Source organism: Podarcis melisellensis (genome assembly GCF_964234715.1).
Source record: "Podarcis melisellensis genome assembly, chromosome: 12".
NCBI classification, from domain to species: domain Eukaryota; kingdom Metazoa; phylum Chordata; class Lepidosauria; order Squamata; family Lacertidae; genus Podarcis; species Podarcis melisellensis.
The window spans coordinates 40,631,588-40,653,274 of NC_138544.1; the positions used below are offsets into that span (position 1 = coordinate 40,631,588).

Consider the following 21,687-nt stretch of genomic DNA (forward strand, 5'->3'; position numbering starts at 1 on the left):
AGGACAGGCAATAAGAACATGAAATGAAGGGAGAAGAGAGAGGGAGGTGGTGGTTCTGGAAGTGATCGGCCTCTCTGATTCTGTTTCCAATACTTAAAAAAAAAGTTATGCTGAAAAAATATTATGTGCACTGTGAACAAGGGTGTGTAGTCACCTTCACTGACAGACACAGCCCCCCTGGCACCTTGTCATATTTGCAGGAACGCAGAAGTTACTTACTTGAAAAGGCTTGGCAGCACCTTTTTCATCCTTGCTTGAAATTATCTTGGCATTTTTTCTCGTTTCTCGCAAACGCTCAATTGAAGGAGGTTTTATAAAGATGACAAACGGTTTAAATTCTAATGTCCTTAAATGCTTTACTGTCTGGAGAGAAGAAAATGCTAAGTTATGAGCAGCTTGTTTCAAAATTTATTTACTTTGAGTAAAGCAAGTCACCTGGCACTCTCCAGTTTCCATCTGGCACTTCTCTATATTTTTCTCCCTCATCCCCCAGAGCTACTGCTATTAAGCATAATTTATATAGCATTTTAATTGTGCAGAGTAATTTACAATCGTTCATTCAGAAAGATCCTCCATAGTATTTCCTGAAGTATCAGTCATGTATCATATATTCTAGTTCCATTATATAGGAGAGTATGTGAATGAGTCCAGTTCTGAACAGGCAGGTAAAAGTTCTCAAGTTAGAATAATTTCGCAAAAATAAATCTGTTTTCATAGTTAAAGTGGTAAGCAGTTAGTCTTTTAGCACCCAGGTCCATTTTCCCCTCTACTAGCAGTTCAGTCAGTCCCAAGGTGGCCGGTAGAACATAAGATTTCACATTTCAACTCTTACCCGCCTAAAGTATCTTATTTGTTTCTACAAAGCAATGCAAATCAGCATTCGGTTACCAATAGAAAAACAAAATGTTGTAGTTTACTTACATGAGGTTGTACATCCAACAAACAAACTTTATTTTTAGCCAGAACAGATCTAACTGAATCTATGCTGGTTCCATAGTAATTGTTTTTATATTCCCCATATTCAATAAACCTGTAATTGAAAAACATTATTGAATGTTTCCTTTAAAGACTCCCCAAACGTAGCATTATACAGAGATGATTCACACAATCCAGTTCTTTTCACTTCTATGTGAGAGTCTATTACAGATTTTTTTGCTTTGAGATTATATATATATACAGTGGTACCTTGGTTTAAGAACAGCTTAGTTTATGAACAACTTGGATTAAGAATGCTGCAAATTCAGAAGGAGGTGTTTTGGTTTGTGAACTTTGCCTTGGAAGCAGAACATGTTCTGCTTCCAGTTGAGTGTTTCATTTGTAAATTGAGTCCCTGCTGCTATGGGAAAGCACACCTTGGTATAAGAACGTTTTGGTTTAAGAACAGACTTCCAGAACAGATTAAGTTTGTAAACCAAGGTACCACTGCACACACACACACACACACACACACACACAGTAAACCTGCTTTTATTTCTGAAACAGAGCAAAAGACCTAGAGAACAAATAGCCCGCTAAAGTTTTTTTTATCATCCTCATTTGAAACTAATGAAGTAAAAACGTGCATAATCTAAACAATAGATTATTGAACGCTGTTTCCACATCTGTTTCCACATCTGACCTGTTTTATCACACGAATAAACAGAATCATAGAATTACAGAATTATAGAGTTGGAAGGGACCATGAGTGTCATCTAGTCCAATTGTTCAGTGTAACTTCTTATATAAAAAGACTACAAAATGTTTTTTGGGGAGGAGTGTAACATTATCTTATGTAACACTGCATCAGCATAATACTGAACAAGTTTGCAAACTTGAGAGTCAGTGAGGCCCTTCCCTCTTCCTCCCATTTATACCCTCAGCACAGGAGCAGGACTTTGCTGTTGCTGTATACAGAAGTCACTTTTGAAGTTAATAAAAAGAGTTAAAACTTCTGACATCTGTCCTGGACATTTCAGAAGAGGTCTCAAACCCAGAACAGGAGATCTGCTGTCTAGAACTGCTACTGTGTTCATATGGATTATAATCACAGTTGAGGGCAACAGTATATGTAATGGTATTGTTCCCATTAGTGGTAATTAATTTTTTCCATTAGTGGTCAGCAGTTGTCAGTTAATGTGCAAATAAGTGGTTCAGGCAAGCCAACAGATCACAGGTAGGGAAGTAAGCAGATATTTAAGAGAATCTGAATACACACTGATGCCCCCCCATTCAAATCAAGTTTGTTCTGATCTGAATATTCAGAAGAGGAGGCACCTTCCATTTATAAATTGAGGTCTAGCCACAAGCTGACAAAAAACCATTGTTATGACAAAAGTTCTTGCTTTCCCACATACTTGTTGTTCTGTACATCTGTCTCAAACAAGTGCTTGGAAATAAAAATGTACTCAACGCCATCACTTTCTTGGCTTCTTCTTGGTCTTGTTGTGTCTGGATTTATTGAGAAAGAAATAAGAAACAGTTTACAAATGAACAAACGAAACCAGAAAACCAACAGAAGTCTTTTCTGTTTGATCACAGAATCATAGAATTGTAGAGCTGGAAGGGGCCACGAGGGTCATCTAGTCCAACCCCCAGCAATGCAAGAATCTTTTGCACAATGTGGAACTCAAACCCCTGATCCTGAGATTAAGAGTCTCATGCTATCAGCTCGATGTTAATTACCAAGACATTGTTGCAATGTGAGTGGTGGTGGTGGATTAAACACAAAAGCTCCTCCCTCCTCTAACCAAGATCAGGAATTGGCTTAGGTTCCATGCATTCTCTCCTCATTCGTGTTCCCTTCATAACATACAGAAGTGTTCCCAAAGTTTCAATATTCAAAAGGACATATGAGAAAGCATGCGTGTCCAAGAACCATTATTGATCTCATGGCACAGAATCAATTCAGTTTTTGGACATCCTTCAAGTTGATATGATATTATCTTTGTTGCAATTCCTGAAAATAAATTATCCTAAAAATTAGAATGCTTGCAAGACTTTGTGCCAATACTGCTTATTCTTTTTGTAAAATCTGAGCAATATACCCAATAAAAACAGTCACATTAATGCACTGGTATTACACATGTGCTGTACCACACACATTTCATTCATAAATTTTTGCGAGTTTCAATAAGATTTCAAGTTATATTGAAAACAAGTGCTTTAATCCCTGCTTCAATAGTTCTTTATTTACTTCCTGCGCTACTGAATTCAGTGTTTCATTTGTCACTATAGATAACTTTATTTTAGATTTTCTCAACAGTTAGAGCAGATTCAGGACTTGCTCAGATGCAACAAGGCTTGTTTTGAGCCTTAAGCCTACATGCTCCCTTCCTTAGCCCTAAAATAATTAAAGTACTCATTCCTGTCAGTCAGCTGCACCAACACTCAGAAAATGGGTGGCTTGCTCAAATTTGTTAACACAGCAAGGATATCAAATATGAATCAGTTCTAGTCATCCCTTGGAATGGTTTTGCCTCTACTCTAGCAAGTTGGGAAGTGATGTGGAAGCACCAAGTCAGCATTAAAGGTGCAGATGGGAGTGCAAACCTGACTAAGGCATAACAGGCCCCTGGGCCACTCCAATTCTGTCCTGTAGGGCCACAAATCCCTACTCTCTGTGCCATTTGTGGCACAACTTCTACAGGTTGGACAAAGCTCCACAATGCTGGAAGAGTACCCACCCCATCTCTCACAGAGATTTTAACTGAGAGCTCTTATTTTCTAAAGTGTTTAGCGACAGCAAGAAAAAAACACAGCCTTTACATTCTTATTCAAGCTGAGCACTCCTAAAAGGCATACCCTATATGTTCAAACATGTTCACCTTATGCCAGATTAAGTAAAACTGAACTTTATACAGAACTGATTGTCACTTACGTGGCACGGTTACACCATAATGCTGAGTATCACTGATCAACAATTTCCGTTTAAGTTCATTCAATCCTACACCCACAGGCCCTGAAAGTTAAAATGCATTGTAATCAATTATCCTTTGATTACTATTTCAATCATGCAACACGTTATGATGTGAAATTTAAAAGACACAAGGCCAGAACAAGATGTGTAACTTCAGCACCATCCTCATTCTCTAGGCAGAGATAAAGAGATTGTCCTTACATCAAGTAACTCTCTGTGTATATCATTATCTGGCAAAATAGGCAGCAGGTTGTTCATTCTTGAGACCTGTGGGCTTCAGGAACTGCAGTTCTACATTACCTGGAAAATGAACAATCCGCTGCCAGTTTTGTCAAAGAATGATATACACACAGAGTTATTAAATATACAAAAATACAAATCTGACAGAGCAGAGATTATTGGAGATACCCAAGAATCATGACTGGATATCCATCTTGCCACCAACATATTTAGGATCCACTGTACTTTGAATACAGGCAGCAATTTCATGTGACTTTGTTTCATCTTCTTAGCTTTCTCAAGACAAGACACAAAATTGAAAGGTGTATTTCAGGCTTCCTCAAACTCGACCCTCCAGATGTTTTGAGACTGCAATTCCCATCATCCCTGACCACTGGTCCTGCTAGCTAGGGATCATGGGAGTTGTAGGCCAAAAACATCTGGAGGGCCGAGGTTGAGGAAGCCTGGTATATTATGTTCAGCCCGTCTTCTGCTTAGATGAAAAAGCTGAAAGAGACACTTATGTGATAAGCGTTTCTCTTCTCAGCTCCAGATTATATAATTTGATATAGAAGGGGCCAGGGCAGGGTGTAAGCCATTTATAAATTTTCTGAACAGTTTAATATATTCAGACCCATCACAGTTATTAAATATTCAGATTTGACCAGTTGCACCCCAACCCATTTGTGCAGTAAAGAAGTACTAATGAAGGCCAAATGCTTTTCATTATTTCCAAACTATAGATTCTCCAGAAAAGCCAAGCTGTTGCTGAATTTACACCATGTGCACTTAAGCAAGAAATGGCATGGCAAGTTTCATCTTTGCTTTGCATGAACTATAATTTATTGCTGTAGATGAATGTCTAAAATATAAACAAAATTTGTTGGCGCAGTCTGAAAATTAAAAATGACTGTGAAACTATCAGCATTAGATTTTTGTTCTTGTATTACCATTCTTACAATTATGCATCTCCAGACAACAGTGACTTATATGAAAGTAAATTACAATCTTATCTCTATGGAAATGGAATGGTTACTGGTAGGTTGAAAACTGATTTTTCATGAGCACTAGAAATAAAGCCTTCTATAAAGGTAGTATCAAAGCTCTGCACAGTTATGAAAACATATTTGATTTCCACTTATTCATGGTCTTCCTCACAAGGTTTGTGAAACATTCAAGGTGTTTGAAAATGACTGTTGTCTTGTTTTGTTGCTCTGCTGTATTGTTTTGCCTTGAAATCCAACCATTTCATAAATTTTAACTGAAATCAACGCTATATGAACAGTCTTCAGTGCTTTGAGTATCTAGATGATCAGCAACCATGGCAAGGCATCTGTAACAGCTTACTTCATCTAATTTTATTTTTGGTTTGAACAGCTGTATCTGAAATAAAACTCAGTAAAATTTATTGGCTTGGATACAAAGTTTTTTGCTTCACAGAAAGAGTTGAGCATACAGAAGAATTGCTCCCATGATTCCAACTTTCCTTCCATTCACAGACCCCAAAATTAGGATCCAAGCCATAATATTTAAACAACTAGTCGGTTCAATCATTTTAACTTTTCATGTAAAGGTCCACTTCAGACTCCTCCCCCCACTACTCTGAATCAAGATCCTCTATTAAGGTATACTACACAATTTCCTACTTCTCCCTTTTTGTTGTTGTTTAGTCATTTAGTCGTGTCTGACTCTTTGTGACCAGAGCACGCCAGGCACATATGCCTGTTGTCTTTGTCCATGGAGTTTTCTTGGCAGATATACTGGAGTGGCTTGCTGGTTCCTGCTCCAACTTCTCCCTTACCTAAGGATAAAGTGACATACGGGGACCACAGGACTACGATATTAGAATTTAAAATAACCCAAATAAATTCATCTGCTTTTCCCCCTGACATTCTGCAGAATGTCTTACCCAAATGGATGCTTTTCTTGTACAAACTGGTCATCTTTCCTAACATGCCAAGATTAAACCTTTGCAGTGAAGTATCAATCGACACATTTCCCAGAAAGGAAATGAGTGTTAAGGGGTTAATTTCAGCCTTCCCTGTGTACCCCACTTGTGTATTAAAAATCTCCAGCTGCCTACCACAAACACCATTACTAGGTTTAAATAATTACTTTTGCCCCTTTTGTTCCATACTTGTTGAGGAGATATTATTTAATGGTTTATATCCAAGGTGCAACTAGAGCAAGATGTTTGCAAGCTGGGGGAAACCCTCTTGCTGTAAATCCAATGCTGGTGATCCATATTCTGCCTAATCTGCCACCATACTCCTTCTGATTCCCTGATTCCCTGCAATGAGGAGGGGAGATCACAGCTCATCATTATGTGCTGGAGCAAATGTCAGTCAGGATATGTACAGTAATGTTAAATTCAGACCTGCAGCATTTGGAGTTCTGATTGTCTCTTAGACAAAGCACCATTCCAGCTAGCATTCGCTTTATTTTGTCAGCTGATCAGTTCCAATGCCCTTCTGAATATCAATACTCCTAACAGTTAATCAATCATAGAATCACAGACTTCTAGAGTTGGAAGGGACCACAGGGGTCACCTAGCCCAACCCCCAGCAATGCAGGCATCTTTTGTCCAACATGGGGCTCAAACCCACAACCCTGAGATTAAGAGTCTCAAGCTCAAGACCTGTGCTTTCTCCAGTGGGTTAACATACCACCCCATAGCTCAGGGCCCACTTACCTAAAAACAATGGCTACTTTTATTTTAGGGACTAGAATGCAGCTAAATAAACATTCACTATCCAAATTATCTACTGGGGTGAACCAAACCTGGTTAGAGCCTCCATCTCGGCCTGTTAGATAGAAGAGAGAGAAAAAAGGCAGATGGCAGCAAAAGTGCGGGAGCTGGGATTAGATAGAAAGGAGAATCGCATCCCAAAACAGTGATAGTCTAAACTCTACATCAAGTTTATATTCTGTGAATTAGAATTCATTTATTTAAAGTAAGTTTAAGTGAAACATCTACTTGGCAGCCAATTATTTTTTAAATAGACTCCAATAATAAATTGTGTTTTCAGTTACTATAGCTGAACATTTTTGCCACAACCAATTATGTGAAAATTTAATTATTTGTCCTTGTATTTCCTGGCACTAACATCAAAATTGTATTTCACACATCGTATTGGATGCAGCTACTAGCATGTCCAAAGCTTTTAAATCTGATCATTTCTACTGTACCTATATTAACAGTGCCAGTTTTTCCACATTTTACCCAAGACATTTTTATGATATTGGCCAGACTTATGCTGCTTCTAATACCAAGAGAAAAACATCAAAATTACTGAAGTCTGCAATAAATTTGTGAGCTGCTTTTGTTACTGTAAAAGCACACTTTCTTCACTTGATTTAGTACCACCAAAATAAAACGAAATTTCTAGATATCCCTCAGAGCCAGCATATGTGATTTGTTATAAAAAGTCTACTTATCACACATTTCACAGAACTCTGTTGATATAGGTGTAAAATCAACTCAAGCATGTTATTACTTGCTGTGTAGAACCCACAATCTCTCGCTCACAGTAGTAGGTGCCTGAACTTGTGCGTTAGAGAATGACAAAGCTGTTTATTAAAAACTGATTTTAAGTGTTCCCTTGGATATGAGCTATATAAAAACAGCAGTTCTACAGTTCATAACAGTCCCTGATAGAGGGTCATATTTCTTCTGGTCTGCAACTTTTTATAATGGAAGAAATTCTGCTAATGAAACATTGGCCTATACACTACTGCAAAAGAAACTAAAATGTAGTGCAACAAGTACAAGAACATTCTACAATTGTTGGATTGTAAATGGAGTATATTGGAAAATATTTCTAAAAGGCTTTTGTAAGATCTCTAAATTGGTTATCAAGTGTTGAGATTGCTGACTAGATTCACAGACCATAACCCCATCCTATTTTATGTTCTGGACCATATCTTAAGCTTCTGCAAGTGACCAGTCCTGAGCAAATGATGAAATTAACTGCTGAGGTAATATAGGAATCACCCAACACAAGAACAGAACAGAACACTGATTGGGCTACCCTGCAACTATAGTCAGCTACTAATCCACATTGGCCCCACTTATTTTTGATAAAACACAGTTAAGGAAGACTAAGATTCTGTTTGGAAGAAAAGGGTAGCTTGTTTATGTAACACATTAGCAAATAGTGTTTGGTATATTGATTGCTTCATAGTTATGTTCCTTAGCTTCATAATTGATGCAATAGTGGGTATTTTTTTATTGGCTACTGGCAAATAATAAAACTCTGACAAGTTTACCCTGGAGTCAAATAGAATGGCACTCTAAAGCAAACGGAAGCAAAACTGATGAAATCTGCTGTGGCTATGTGTCAAACACTTAATAATAATAATAATAATAATAATAATAATAATAATAAGTCTTGCACCATGACTGCAGATCTGCTTGTGATTAGCTATCCCTACAGTGTGATGAGATTTAAGAGCACAGGAAAAGGGGAGCGAGCTAGCTAAATAAATGTCTTGTGAACCATCTCAAGGCATTTGTTGACTATGAATACAAGTTGACTATTTGTTGACTATGACCTGAATACCAGTTGGCAGGAATTACAACTTGGGAGAGTGCTATTGCACTCATGTCCTGCTTGTGGACTTCCCATAGGTATGTGGTTGGCCACTGTGAGAACAAGATGCTAGACTAGGTGAGCCTTGGCCTGAATCAGGAGGCTTCGTCTTATGTTGTCTTTTTGAGACAGGTAAATAAAGCCGAATAAAGCTTATAACGCCTCCCCCTCTGCAGTGTAATTCACCCAACCGGGCAAGATTCTGAATCAAGTTTTAAGTGCTCGGCAAAGAGGAGCTCACAGTCCTTAACTAAGAACTGAAACACATTACATCTGCATGATAGGGAGAGAAACTTTACAGAAAGGCTATAAGCTAAACATCCAGCTACTCCTTTTCCATGTGGGAAAACAATGTATGTGACTGAAAAGGGATGAAAATCATCTTTTCAGCAGGTGAATGCACAGGCTGTCAGGCCAGGAAAAAGAATGATGGAAGCTGTAAAGACAGAAGTTCACTCTCTCTGCTTCTGGGCCTCACATACTGAGGAGAGCCTTCTCATATCCTTCTTGCTTTCAGGCCCAGAATAAATATGATGAATATTCATGCAATCTGGCCAATATGGCTAGGTGGACATGAAACAAGTCCATGAGACTTTTATGCTGGATGCTTACTGATCTCAGAAATGCATATAGGCACATGCTCTAGCTGCCATTGTGCTGGGGCACCTCTGAATCTTGCAGCTATCAGCTTTCTGAGGGTTACATGCCAGTGGTGGATGAGGCCAGAGGCAAAAGAGCAACTAATGTACATTTTTATCTTTGTACAGTACCTGCCTGCCCTTGTGGTTCCTTATAAATATACCTGAATATATGGACCTCAGGAAACATCTGCTTCCACATGAGCCTCTTGAGACTTTTGAGCATTTCAGGTTGCTTTGGCATATGATTTTTAAAGTTCAAAAAGATAACACGAAACAAAACAGTTTAGTCTTTATTTAAACAACCTAGGTTCCTAATTCAAATAATTAAAACTTACCAACCAAGACAACAAGTCTGTATTTCTCATTGGGCTGTCGTCTATACTTTGCTACTTCTTCGTAAGTTGGGACATCTGCTGTATCGTACTGATCACTCTTCTTGCATTCATACATAGTCTTGTTTGTTTTTCTATCTTTTCTGCTGAGACGGAAACTCCTCCTGAAACCAGCTGTAGTTACGAGATTTTAAAAAAGAAGCAGAAGCAAGGGTTACTGTCATCAGCCTAGCCAGTAGCCCATCTGTAACAAACACTCCTTCATATGGGCATTTGTTACTTTTGTTACTTAGTAGTTTTTCTTCCTTATATCTTAAAGGACCAAATTCAAAGTCCAAATTGTTTTCCATATGTATTTGATTAGGCTCATGCAAGGGAATATGGGAGCCACACGGGGTGAAATTTGACGTCTTTTTAATCTCCATTGTTTTGTGTTTACTTTTGAAGTCCCCCTATGTTTTTAGATAGGATTGTGGCCTAATCACATTACCAAATTATTTTTATTCAAAAGGTGCCAATTTCAAAGTGTATGGGTTGCTGGTGAAAATTAGGAATGATGTATTTTTTTAAAAAACAAAAACATCATATTGGTATAGCAGGCTAGATCTCTGTTAAGCACTGAGAACAGAAATATGGGGAAATGTCACATTTGTAATACAGACTTGCAAAATTTGCTGATATCCCTACCCCCAAAATACTGATAATTACCAGATACTGATATTTTAATAAGTGCTTGCAGAATCAACAGAAGACACTCATTCTTTATCTAAATACGTTCCCAGCTGAGATCATATATTTGACATCCACACTGGTTCAAAGAAAGTCAACAACAGCGATGAATGTTTCTAAAAACCTATTAGTCATAGCTGTCAACTTTTCCCTTTTCTTGCAAGGAATCCTATTCAGAATAAGGGAATTTCCCTTTTTAAAAAGGGAAACGTTGACAGCTATGCCTATTAGTAGCTTCACAGTCTTGAATTACATTAAAAATCCATTTTAATCATTGCAACACCAATATGCTTTGTTCTGATAACACATACATCATTAAATGGGGCACAAGATAAAATATAATTAAGGGGAGAAACAGTCAATATATTAGACGACATAGCTCATCCAGTCTACAGTCGTGTTTGTCACTTGAGTCAGATGTTCTACTCTGAGCAATCTAGGACAGGCTTCTTATGATGGGAAATAGATCTCATGCCTCCTTGCCTGCTGAGACAGATCTTCACTGAGTTGTTGCTTGTCCTTACCAAGATCTGCTTGCCTTTTATGTTGCCTAGAAAAGCCCAACGTATCAGTATGATCACCTTTAATTCAAGCCACTTGATACTTCTTTACGTTTCAATACTTTGCATCCTCTGGTGCACTATTGGTATGACCAGAACCTTCATAAACACCATGGGAGCAGCAGTGAGACAAAATGGTAGTGCTCAGAGTCAATAGTGACTGCTTTTAATAGAGCCACAGGAATGTCTTGTCCCTTAAATGAATGAGTTACACAGATAAACATCAAAGAATTCCTTCACTCCCACCCTGAACTCCATCACAACTGCATCCCAGCATGCTGATCTGCCAGAGAATACAATACTTCTGACGTGCTGCAGGAATAATTCTGAATCACTACACCTGAATAGGCAAAAATTTAAAGCTGTGATTGTCAGATGGAGGGTGGTATACAAATTTAATAAACAACAACATCAACAACAACAAATAGAAATGGAAGGAAAATGCAAAGGAAAGTCATTTTAAAAACTCATCAGAGTAGATGTTGAAATAAGGGGTGTATGAAGAGATGTCAGTAATAGTGTTTCTGCCTTTGCACTGAGCACTCCCTTTCCCAAACAACTTGGAAACAATCCTTGATGTGTGCCAGGCAAGAGGAAATGAGAATGAGAATGATGAGAATGATTCTTTGGAAATGTCCCACCCCTGGCAAAACAACAACACTTGAGAACAAGCAGGGGAAAGGTGATGGTGGTGGTAGTAGTAGTAGTAGTAGTAATACTTATGCACTTGCTCACTCATAAAAAAGAACCAGGGAAAATGTGATAATTATTATCACCATCAACATGAAGCCTCTGCACTGCCCTCACCCAAACAACTTTGGAACAATCCCCATTGTAGGGTATGTAGCAGGAACAACAAATGGTTGTCATAACCTTCCCCCACCCCCCAGTATTCTACTGAGGCATCTATCAAGCAGCCACCCACTCTACATTCCAATAGGCAGCAAAAAAAACAAAGCAGCAATGGGAAGGACCCCCAGATTTCCTCTCCCACATTTTCAAAGAGTTTCTGAAGCAGCTGCTCTATATGGATGGCAGGAAGCAAAGTGGGTGGATCCAAGGACTAGGATAAAAGACAGAAGCAGGAAAAGGGCACTAAAGGGGGACAGCAGCTATTTGGAGCCCCAAGTTTTCCCACTGCCTGGTGTCTAAACAGTTCACTTATCAATCACAGCTCTCACTTCACTCACTGGCTAATCATTTCACAGAAATTCCTGGTGCTTAGAAGGGTACTTGCACACTTTGATTATAATTTTTTCCTAGGAGGGGTAGAGACATGTACTTTTGAAAAATGAAAGCTGGGGGCACCAAATAAGGCCTTCACTGGTTCCATGGTGCTTATGGCAGCCTGGTAGCTCCTTCCAATAGTGGGGTCAACTTTGCAAGCTAACCCTGTTTCCTGCTGGTGGGAGAGGCACTCCTGGAGGGTATCTGAATGCCCCTCCTTACTCTACAAAAGAATAGTTGCTGCTCTAAAGGCTTAGGCTTCCTTAAAGAAGTACATACCTGAGGGAAAGCAAAAACTTTCCTCTGTTTTGTTCCACAGATCATCAGTGAAAGGCACTGAAAATTAAGCCAGCTCCTGGGTGCGGAACCCTTTGCATTGATCCCATTTCATGTTCAAACTAGATTGTAACAAATTAGCAAACACTGAACAGGACTTCCCACCCCCTAATGCTAATCCCCTCTTCCTGGTCAGGTTAAAGTGTTAGACTATTCCAAGTGCAATCAACCACTTTAGAAATGCTACACACTGAACATGTTCCTAGCAACTAGCTGTAGAAACAAAAGGGAGCAACACCGCCTCTTCTGGTAATGGCTCACACCATTCTTCTTGGAGACTAAAACCGGTATTTATATTGAGTTTATAGAGTTTTTAAGTATGTTGATAAATAGCTATTTAAATAGTTTTTTCCAAAAGGGTGAAACCAATTATTGTTTTTAATTGTATGCAAACAGTTCACTACCAACAAAATAGTTTAACTACATGGTTTGAACCATTAAACTACATGAAAATTAGTTCAACTTCTGTCCTTCACTGCTGCCCATTTAATACCAATCACTGTTTTTTCAAAATTGTATGCACTTTTTTCTCTATATACATTGAAGACAACCCTTTGTCTTCAATGTATATAGAGAAAAAGACAAGCCATTGTTTCCAATAAGTATCAACAGTAAACATCTCACAAAAAATAGGTATCATTTAGACATAAATGGTAAGCCCTGCCCACAGGCTCACAATCTACAATGATATACATGCTTGTGTGCCAAATTTAATACAGTTTGACAGACATTATAGACAAATAGCAAGTTCTCTGTTAAACCAGCACCATATCATTGACTAGCACAGTAAAAACATAGTTAATTATTTCTGGACAACTCCAGTCTGTAGGAAGTTCATTTCTGAGGCCACCTTATAACAGTACACCCAATTCCTGACATATGACTAGGGCTTTTAAATAGTCTTTATTCTGTATGTCTGATACCACTGTGGTTTCACATTATGAATCCCAGAAATAACATTTCATGAAAACCGAATGAAGCGGTATCACTTCCACCCTGTATCCACAATTAAGAAACTGGGAGTGACCCAATGGTCTCCCCTTCTTCCTCCAACTTTCCAGCAAAAGTTTCCTTCCAAGCCTTAGCTTAGAGTGCATCTGCATTGGCACTCACAAGGTTCCCTTCTAAACTAACGCTTGCTAACCTGCTTCAGATCCTGGTTGGAACAGTGGAGATCAGTGAACATACTGGGCCAAGACTGATACCAAACTGAACAGGCTGACTGCAGATACCTCAGGGTATGTAAGTATCACCTACATGGAGGCTCATAGAGCCCTGGTGGTAGAGGTATGTAGGAGGAAGGCAAAGGTAGTGATGGAGTTTTCTCTCCCTCTCATTATCTATGAATTATGGCGTATCTCCACACATCCCATGAACTACTCAGAATAATCTTATGATAACTGCCTAGTTATGCATTTTTATTCTGTATGACAAAAAGTGTGAGTTAAGGTTGATAATCCATCCTACTCAATTCTACTAAGTTAAAGAAAATATATTTCAACAGAAGAGATCAACTAAAGTTGCTAATTTGAATGTCATCAGTGGAACTGCTATTATTCATCAGTCTCCCAACAGCAGTTCCCTGAGTGATGTCATGATCACAAACTATTTAAACAAAACAAGAAATCATTAAAGTAAATAAAACAACCATAAAACAGAGACCTCAAGATTAGAAATCACAGCAATAATCAGTAAGACAGAGGTCCCAAAATGAATTTCACAGAACTAAAATGACCATGCTAAAATCACAGCAGCATGCAAAGATTAAATAATTAATTATTTCAATTAATAAATAGAATCAATTTTAAAATGTCTGGGAAAATAAAAAAGTTCTTTGCCTGGCACCAGAAAGGCATTAAAATGCATGTCAGGTGGGCCTCTCTGGCATTCCACAACTAGAAGGCCTTTTCCCTTGTGACTATTCTCTCTGCACCTCAGTATGCAAAGGGTACTAGGAGAAGAATTTCAGGTGATTACAGTGGTACCTCGGGTTACATATGCTTCAGGTTACAGACTCCGCTAACCCAGAAATAGTACCTCGGATTAAGAACTTTGCTTCAGGATGAGAACAGAAATTGCACAACGGCGGCGGCGAAGCAGCAGGAGGCCCCATTAGCTAAAGTGGTGCTTCAGGTTATGAACAGTTTCAGGTTAAGAACAGACCTCTGGAACGAATTAAGTATGTAACCAGTGGTACCACTGTATTTCAAGGCACAGATAAATGTAAGTGGGAAGAAAATATCATTCAGCTACTGAGGTCCCAAATCATGAAGGGCTTTAACAGTGAAAGCTATTCTGTTTGGATTGGTAGGCCTCCTGTGGCAAGCAAATGTCAGGCATACAGATTTAGAGCACAGCTTCTAAAATCTATCTGGAAGCATGGTTACACACAAACTTCTCTACCAGTCTACCTATCTGCAGTGTCACCTTCCCCTTTAATAAAACATGTGACATGGATATATTAATAAATTATGTAGCATGCCGTCAATTAGTTTCCACCTACTTTTGTGCTGCTCATTTACCCTGAGTAGTTCCTGCATCACCAGGATCGCAACCTCCTTCCCTATTCTACCACATTTTATACCCCAATATAGGCCAATTCTTACCAATAATTTGTGTCCTCTTCCCACATCCCTTCCTTGAAGAATAAAGAAAACCTAATATGGTATGTTCAACTTACAATGGTTCTTGTGTAGCATCTTCTAAGGAATTACCAGTAAACCACTTCAAAAATAGGTGAGCAAAGATGAGCCAGTCCGTGGTATCATTACTTGGCTCATTGACAAGAAAGTAATCCCAGCCATCCAACAGTACTAACTTAATTCCCTGTAAGTCAGCAGTAGCCAACATGGTACCCTCTAGATGTTATGGAGCCACCAACTCAAGTCAGAGTGGCTAATGGTCAGGGATGATGAAAATTGTAGCCCACAACACGTGTCAGGTACCACAATGGCTATCCCTACGCTAAGTCACGAGATTACAACTTTCACCATTCCTACCAGCTTATTCAATGATAAGGGTTGATGGGAGTTGTAGTTCAATATCATCTGGGACCCAAGATTGAAGAACACTGTGATAGAAAAATAATGTAGTCAGATGGAATATAGCCAGCCTAGCATTTTGTCTAGGACAAGTATTTAAATTTCTTTGCAAATTCTACCCAAGTAAATTATTTCCTCATATTCAAGGTAGCATTTCAATGCATGCTATATTTCAATGTTAGTAACATATGTTGTGGTTAGGATGCAGATCCTTTGTGTCAAATCCAGTGAGCCATTTTTTAATCTAGCAGATTCATTGCATGCAGTGATGCCCATTACCTGCAAACTCTGTAGCCATCCAGGAAAAAGCTGAGAAAGAAAGAGAGTCTTTTGTAAGCAACTGCTCACCTATGTGGGCTCCACTGTTGTGACCAGCACATTCAGCTTCCTCTGGATGAAGTGTAAAAGCGTACAGAACAAAAGCCAAGAAATAAAGCAGAATAGTTAGATGCCCAGCCATGAATGCAAAAGAAGAGTTACTTAAAAATGACAACTGCAGAAAGCACAGCATAAAAAGCCTTCAATATGCTACTGCTTAAAAATAAATCACTGTGTTGTTCTGAAGTTGAGCAAGAGATTTTGGAGTACAGCAACATGCATATTTAACTTTTCACTGTTTTATTGCCTTATTCATGACAGAAAATAAAGAAGTGATTTTAAAAGGTTTCTACTTTATATTTTAATGTAGGATAAAAAATACAACAGCTGAAACACAAAGGTAAAGAAATCTACAAAGAATATCAGGAGTTTTTGTATTTGGCTCAATGGATCAGACAGAAAGGGTATTTTTAATGAATATAACTTCTTAGGTATAAAATAGTATTGGTGCCTGTTTTAATATACCAAATGTCTAACAAAATACTTTACAGCTTTGGGGGATAGATAGATAGATAGATGATAGATAGATAGATAGATAGATAGATAGATAGATAGATAGATAGATAGAGCTGCAACTGTTTAAATGTATGCTGCAAGTGAAAAGTCCCCCAAAGATTGACACCACAGCAGTAAAGCATCTGTCAAGCTATGTTCCAAAATTGCATCCCTAATGACTGGAAAAGATCCACTTTATTCAGTGTCAAAGTTTGAATTTAAGAAAGATAATCTATTAGAGCCATACAATAGGACTGACATCATCTTTAGCTCCATGGAAATGTCTTGTGTTAACATATCTGCTTATGTTACTTTGCTAACATTCAGAGGTTTTAGCACACATTCACTCCTGTTCTGCATACTTGACCCATGTGCAGAAACAGGCAGATCTGTTGCGTTGGGCCCCCAAAATTCCTGCTATGTGAGGAGAAGGAAAAATACAAAGGAAGAAACCACATCTGACAATGGGCTAACACATGTGGATCCCTGTGCCTTACCCCACAGGAATCTTCATGCACACATGCCAGTACTGTGCTGTAGGAACTACGTGCAGAAAGCAACAGGTTCACAGTCTTCTGCTACCACGATTCTCAGGACTGGAACAACAATTCCAGCAACAACAAAGCAACTGGCTGTTATGACTACATATACTGTTATCTATATGGATTATTTTCTAATTGCCTCTAAGTCAGTGATGACCTAGAATACTTAGTTTTTAAGCCATCACTTGCAGCCCAGCGGGGAAACTTGTACATGTACCTTCAATTTCCTCTGAGAAGCGCAAAAGGGGGAAAAATAGGATGCAAAGTGATTACATGGACTGAAGACATAATGGAAGAATAAAAGGGGGGGGGGGGTAAAACACCTACCACACTCAACTGTTTCCTCAGCTTAGAACAGCCAAAAGACAAGCAGACATGATTTACATTATATTCAGCACATAATAAAATGGGAAAAACAGAGCTGAGTAATATAAAGAACAGGTTAAGAGCATATTTTGCAGAAGTATGATGCACGGCAAGTTCAACATTTTGCTGCAAAAGCCTGTACCCCAATTTCTTTTATGGGAGTAGGAAATGACAGAACCTCACTTTCAAAATGTGTAAGGTTTTTTGGTGTGTATGCAAAGGCTATGTTCCCCTAACACTGTTTAAGAGACAGAAAGGTTTGTACCAGTCCTGGGGTGAAAAAACAACACATTAACTAGTCATATTCTGCTTAGCATCATAAGTAAGAGTCACTGGGTCTTCAATTGTAATTTTGAAATGGTTACACTCTTAAGTTGAAGTTAAGTTGTCTACAGGTTGTTGCTTTCATCCAGAGACTTCCTCTAGCCCAGAGCTTTCGAAAATTTTCATATTGGTGACACACTTTTTAGACATGCATCATTTTGTGACACAGTAATTCAGTTTTACTAGCAAACCAGAGGTTAAACTAACCCCTTATAAGAGAACAGGGAGCGTTTGTGTGACACACCTACACATTGCAGCTGACACACTAATGTGTCGTGGCACACAGTTTGGAAAGCTCTGCCTGAGCCCGGAAGTAGGGAACCTGAGGTTCTCCAGATGTTGCTGGACTCTGATTCCCATCAGCCCTAGCCAGTATGACTAATGGTCATGAAGGATGGGAGCTGTAGTTCAGTGACATATGGGGGCGACAGGCTCCCCACCCCTGCCCTAGTTTGTTAGACACATCCCAAAGACAACTTACAATGCAGTAGAACAAACTTTCTTTGGGCTCATTTCTCTGCTTGCTTGCCCATCAAAGTCTCCCCTCCCACCAAAGACACAACTTCTGCTAGTACCACTTTTATTGCTCCTTGATCAAGCATCATTACTTTACTGATGAAATGTCATACTATGGTACAGATATCAGGGCACAACACGCATGCATATCAGTTTTAAAGGGCACATGCATGTAGTTATTCAGATTCTTGTCCCTTTACAATACAAGGAAGTCACAATCACAAAGGAAGGACAGGACACCTACTTGAATGCATTCTTAAGAGGCAAAGGATTAGTTCATTTATGTGCTCTATACAAATGATACAATGTATTATGAGAGAGTTGCTCTTACAGAGCAATACCATTACTGTATCTTCTCAGCCAAAAAATGCCCAAGATCTGCCAAATCCAAACACTTTGGATTGCGCTGTTAAGAAAGAATTAAATTATAGGCCCCTGCTAAATTTGTCATAGCCCGCCTTCTTTGAACCCAGGAAGAGCTTAGTTGCTTAGCTGAGAAAGAAATGAAGAAGAGGACAAATGCTTACTGGGTAAGAAAAGCCTCCTTCAGAATTTATTTTTTCAATGAGGATAAATTTTCCCACCTGAACTGTTAAGGGTGTTGCATTTATGAAGTGAGCAGTGTGTGGGATCTGTTAACACAAAACTTGGCCAGATCATCACCATGAAAGCTCCTCGCATTCACAAGGAGAGACAAGATTTCCACTGGCATGCTTGGACCCCTTTGGAGGCTACATCAACAGGAAAGCTTTCTGCATGGACCACAATCCATGAAGTTGCATAATTATTAGTCACTGATGCGGGTCCCTGCTACTTTGATGTGAACCAAAGTATCCAACATTTCAGTTCCATAGCGTAGCCTACTTATATTTGGCATGAATTATAAATACTGTTAGCCATCTCAGTTCTTAGCTATCAAGCCCTTATACAGCTAAAACAGCACAAAATGGAGATGGGGGGGGGCATTATGGAAGGAAATAGCCAAGAAACAACACACTGAAGACTGAGCATGCTCAATGAGCAATATTATGTTAATGAATATTCAGTCACTTTCTATTGAAAATCTCAACTTGACAAGATTAAAATAAAAGAAACAGTAGATTTAAAACAATATACAATACAAAATTACTAAAATGTGACTGAAACAAAATCTTGGCTGACTGGGGGTGGAGGAAAAAAGGCTGTGTACATGTGTGTACTGAACAGGAGCATGCCACATTACAAATAATAATAATTGTGGTTCCACTTTCTTATATATTTTTCTAAGATGGAAAGGCAAGTTTGGTTAGAATGGATAAATAAAAAATTAAGAATGCAAAATAAATATGGTTGTAAGATGCACAGAAAGGAAACTGACAAAGGAACTGGGCTGAAGAAGTAACACAAATTACTTGAAAGTAAATTGGAACACAACTGATGATTGATCTCAAGGATCTGTTTCATTATTAGTTGAACATGCAACTGCTTTGCGACAAGGTTCTAAATGTTTGCCATTTGCTATGCACAACAGATGCATAACTCTATCCAGTATATTTGGGGGAAAGTAGGAGTCATTCAGTTCAGTCACTTGCCTGCATCACAATGCACAGCAGCTCCATATATAGTGTTATAAGGAGTTACAGTGTAGAATTTGACAAAATGAGTTTTACTTTCAGTGTTTGGGCGCCACATAAAAATTTGAATTGTGCACAATTAATTCTCAAAATTAGAAAATAGGTTGCATCTTGCTTGAATGCACACCATACTAAATCACATGATATTGATATTGAACTATATAAATATATTTGACAGTGATTAAATATTTCTTCTCTCACACTTAGTGAAAATTTTAAAAAGTATATAATTCAGTTTATATTTAATATCAAAATTACTATTTTATTTTGGTTATACACTTAACCAGGTCTTTCAGAGATTAACCACCCCGTCCATTACACAATGCTAATTATGGATTAACAATATTAAATTATTATTAGTCATATGAATGAGAACACATGTGATACAGCTTAAATATAAAAGCAAACTACCATGGTAAAAATCATGGTTCTGTTGGATAGAAGGTGTTTTGGCCAGTATTAGTCTAACTGATTTTAATTACTGATGGTTCATGCTCTCTTTTGAAGACATATTACATAAAATGAATGACAAGTTTAAGGACACGTGCATAAGTTACACCATATAACAAATATCACCAATTTCATGCAAATGTAGTCCAGTGCTATCCTATGTCAGAAATAGAGCTAGTTCACAAATATAAATGACTGCTTCTCCATGCTCCTGACCTGCAACACACACACATAATTCCATGCAACCATTTTATATTAATTTTCCAAAACCTCACAGAAAGTGGCTCATCATCTTGCTGTCCAACTTCAAGTACACCAATAAAATGATTTGGTTTAGAGTAATGTCTTTGTTTTATAGAAGAATGAACTACTGTGTTTTTTTAAAAAAACTAGAACTCTGAAACCTTCAAACATGCTATTTTTAGTCCATGATGAGAGATACTGTGCTTTCACATCATTTGCTTTTGATATAATTCTAATTAGGCACACAGAAAAAGTACTTGCTAGAAAATTCTTGCTATATTTTAAAACATATGCCTTATATATGCCACTTCTTATAAGTCCAATTCTGTTCTAATAAGAAAAGCTGACAGAAAATTTGATAAGCATATGAGTGGTAATAGATCATATATCAGCCTGATATTTATTGGTATGTTCTAAAAACATACTCCAAAGCAGCTTCACACAACCTCCAGATATTGTTGGACTAGGCTTCAAAAGTAGATGGTTGAGCCTGAAAAAAGCACTGGCTTTACATGTGTCCCCTTTGTGTAGTATTTAAATACCAAGTGAGTCATTAAGAATGCCCTTCCAATAATTAGAGATTGGCATATTTATTATTTTATTCACTGTAGGGAATAGGTTTTGCATAAGTATTGATGTCGGAAGGGGGGTAAGCCATTTTCTTTAACGAAAATCCCATTCCTACAGCATCACAGGTTTTGGCCTGCTGATATATCTGAAGATACCAGTGCCATATCTTAAAAAGAGCTGATACAAGCCATATTTGTGTGAACAAAGGAGTATGATTTTTAAACAGACTTACATGATTTTCTATTGGAAACTTTCAAGGGCTGAACCTGTACATCTGATCTTCTTAGTGCAAGCCTCCTATAAAATGATTTGGGGGAAGGGGGAAGGGAAGAGAAGCAAAACTCTTTATAATTTTCATAGCTATTTTGAGATTAACACTCCATATCAGTCTTTTCCAAAGTATCCTGATTTTTAGAAGACATATTCCTAAACAATACAGTCTACTCACAAGTCTATGAAATTAAATCCTAGAAGGGTTTTTTATGTTCTCCAAACACATCTGCAGTTGTTATTCATGCATAGTACATCAATAAAGATACAGATACCAAAGTACTATTTTCCATATGTTTTTCCTTTCCAAGGTGGATCACAAATATTCTATACGGTTTTGTCATTATT

General features: G+C 38.1%; 1 protein-coding gene and 1 pseudogene across 4 annotated transcripts in view; both read right to left on the reverse strand.

The window, feature by feature from the left end:
* LOC309353232 (ethanolamine-phosphate phospho-lyase pseudogene) overlaps nucleotides 1-21,687 on the reverse strand; it is a 359,600-nt pseudogene that overhangs the window by 30,999 nt on the left and 306,914 nt on the right. The window lies entirely within an intron of this gene.
* MPP7 (MAGUK p55 scaffold protein 7) overlaps nucleotides 1-21,687 on the reverse strand; it is a 77,067-nt gene that overhangs the window by 4,142 nt on the left and 51,238 nt on the right. For 2 of the 3 annotated variants that reach the window (XM_081882441.1, XM_081882440.1), the window contains exons 11-17: nucleotides 21,302-21,366; nucleotides 15,852-15,881; nucleotides 9,683-9,853; nucleotides 3,857-3,937; nucleotides 2,334-2,427; nucleotides 922-1,030; nucleotides 220-363 (exon numbers count right to left, since the gene is read on the reverse strand). In XM_081882441.1, coding sequence (XP_081738567.1) covers nucleotides 220-363; nucleotides 922-1,030; nucleotides 2,334-2,427; nucleotides 3,857-3,937; nucleotides 9,683-9,853; nucleotides 15,852-15,881; nucleotides 21,302-21,366 — 694 coding nt within the window. The remainder of the gene's footprint in view (nucleotides 1-219; nucleotides 364-921; nucleotides 1,031-2,333; nucleotides 2,428-3,856; nucleotides 3,938-9,682; nucleotides 9,854-15,851; nucleotides 15,882-21,301; nucleotides 21,367-21,687) is intronic. The other variant, XM_081882442.1, reaches the window with a different exon arrangement.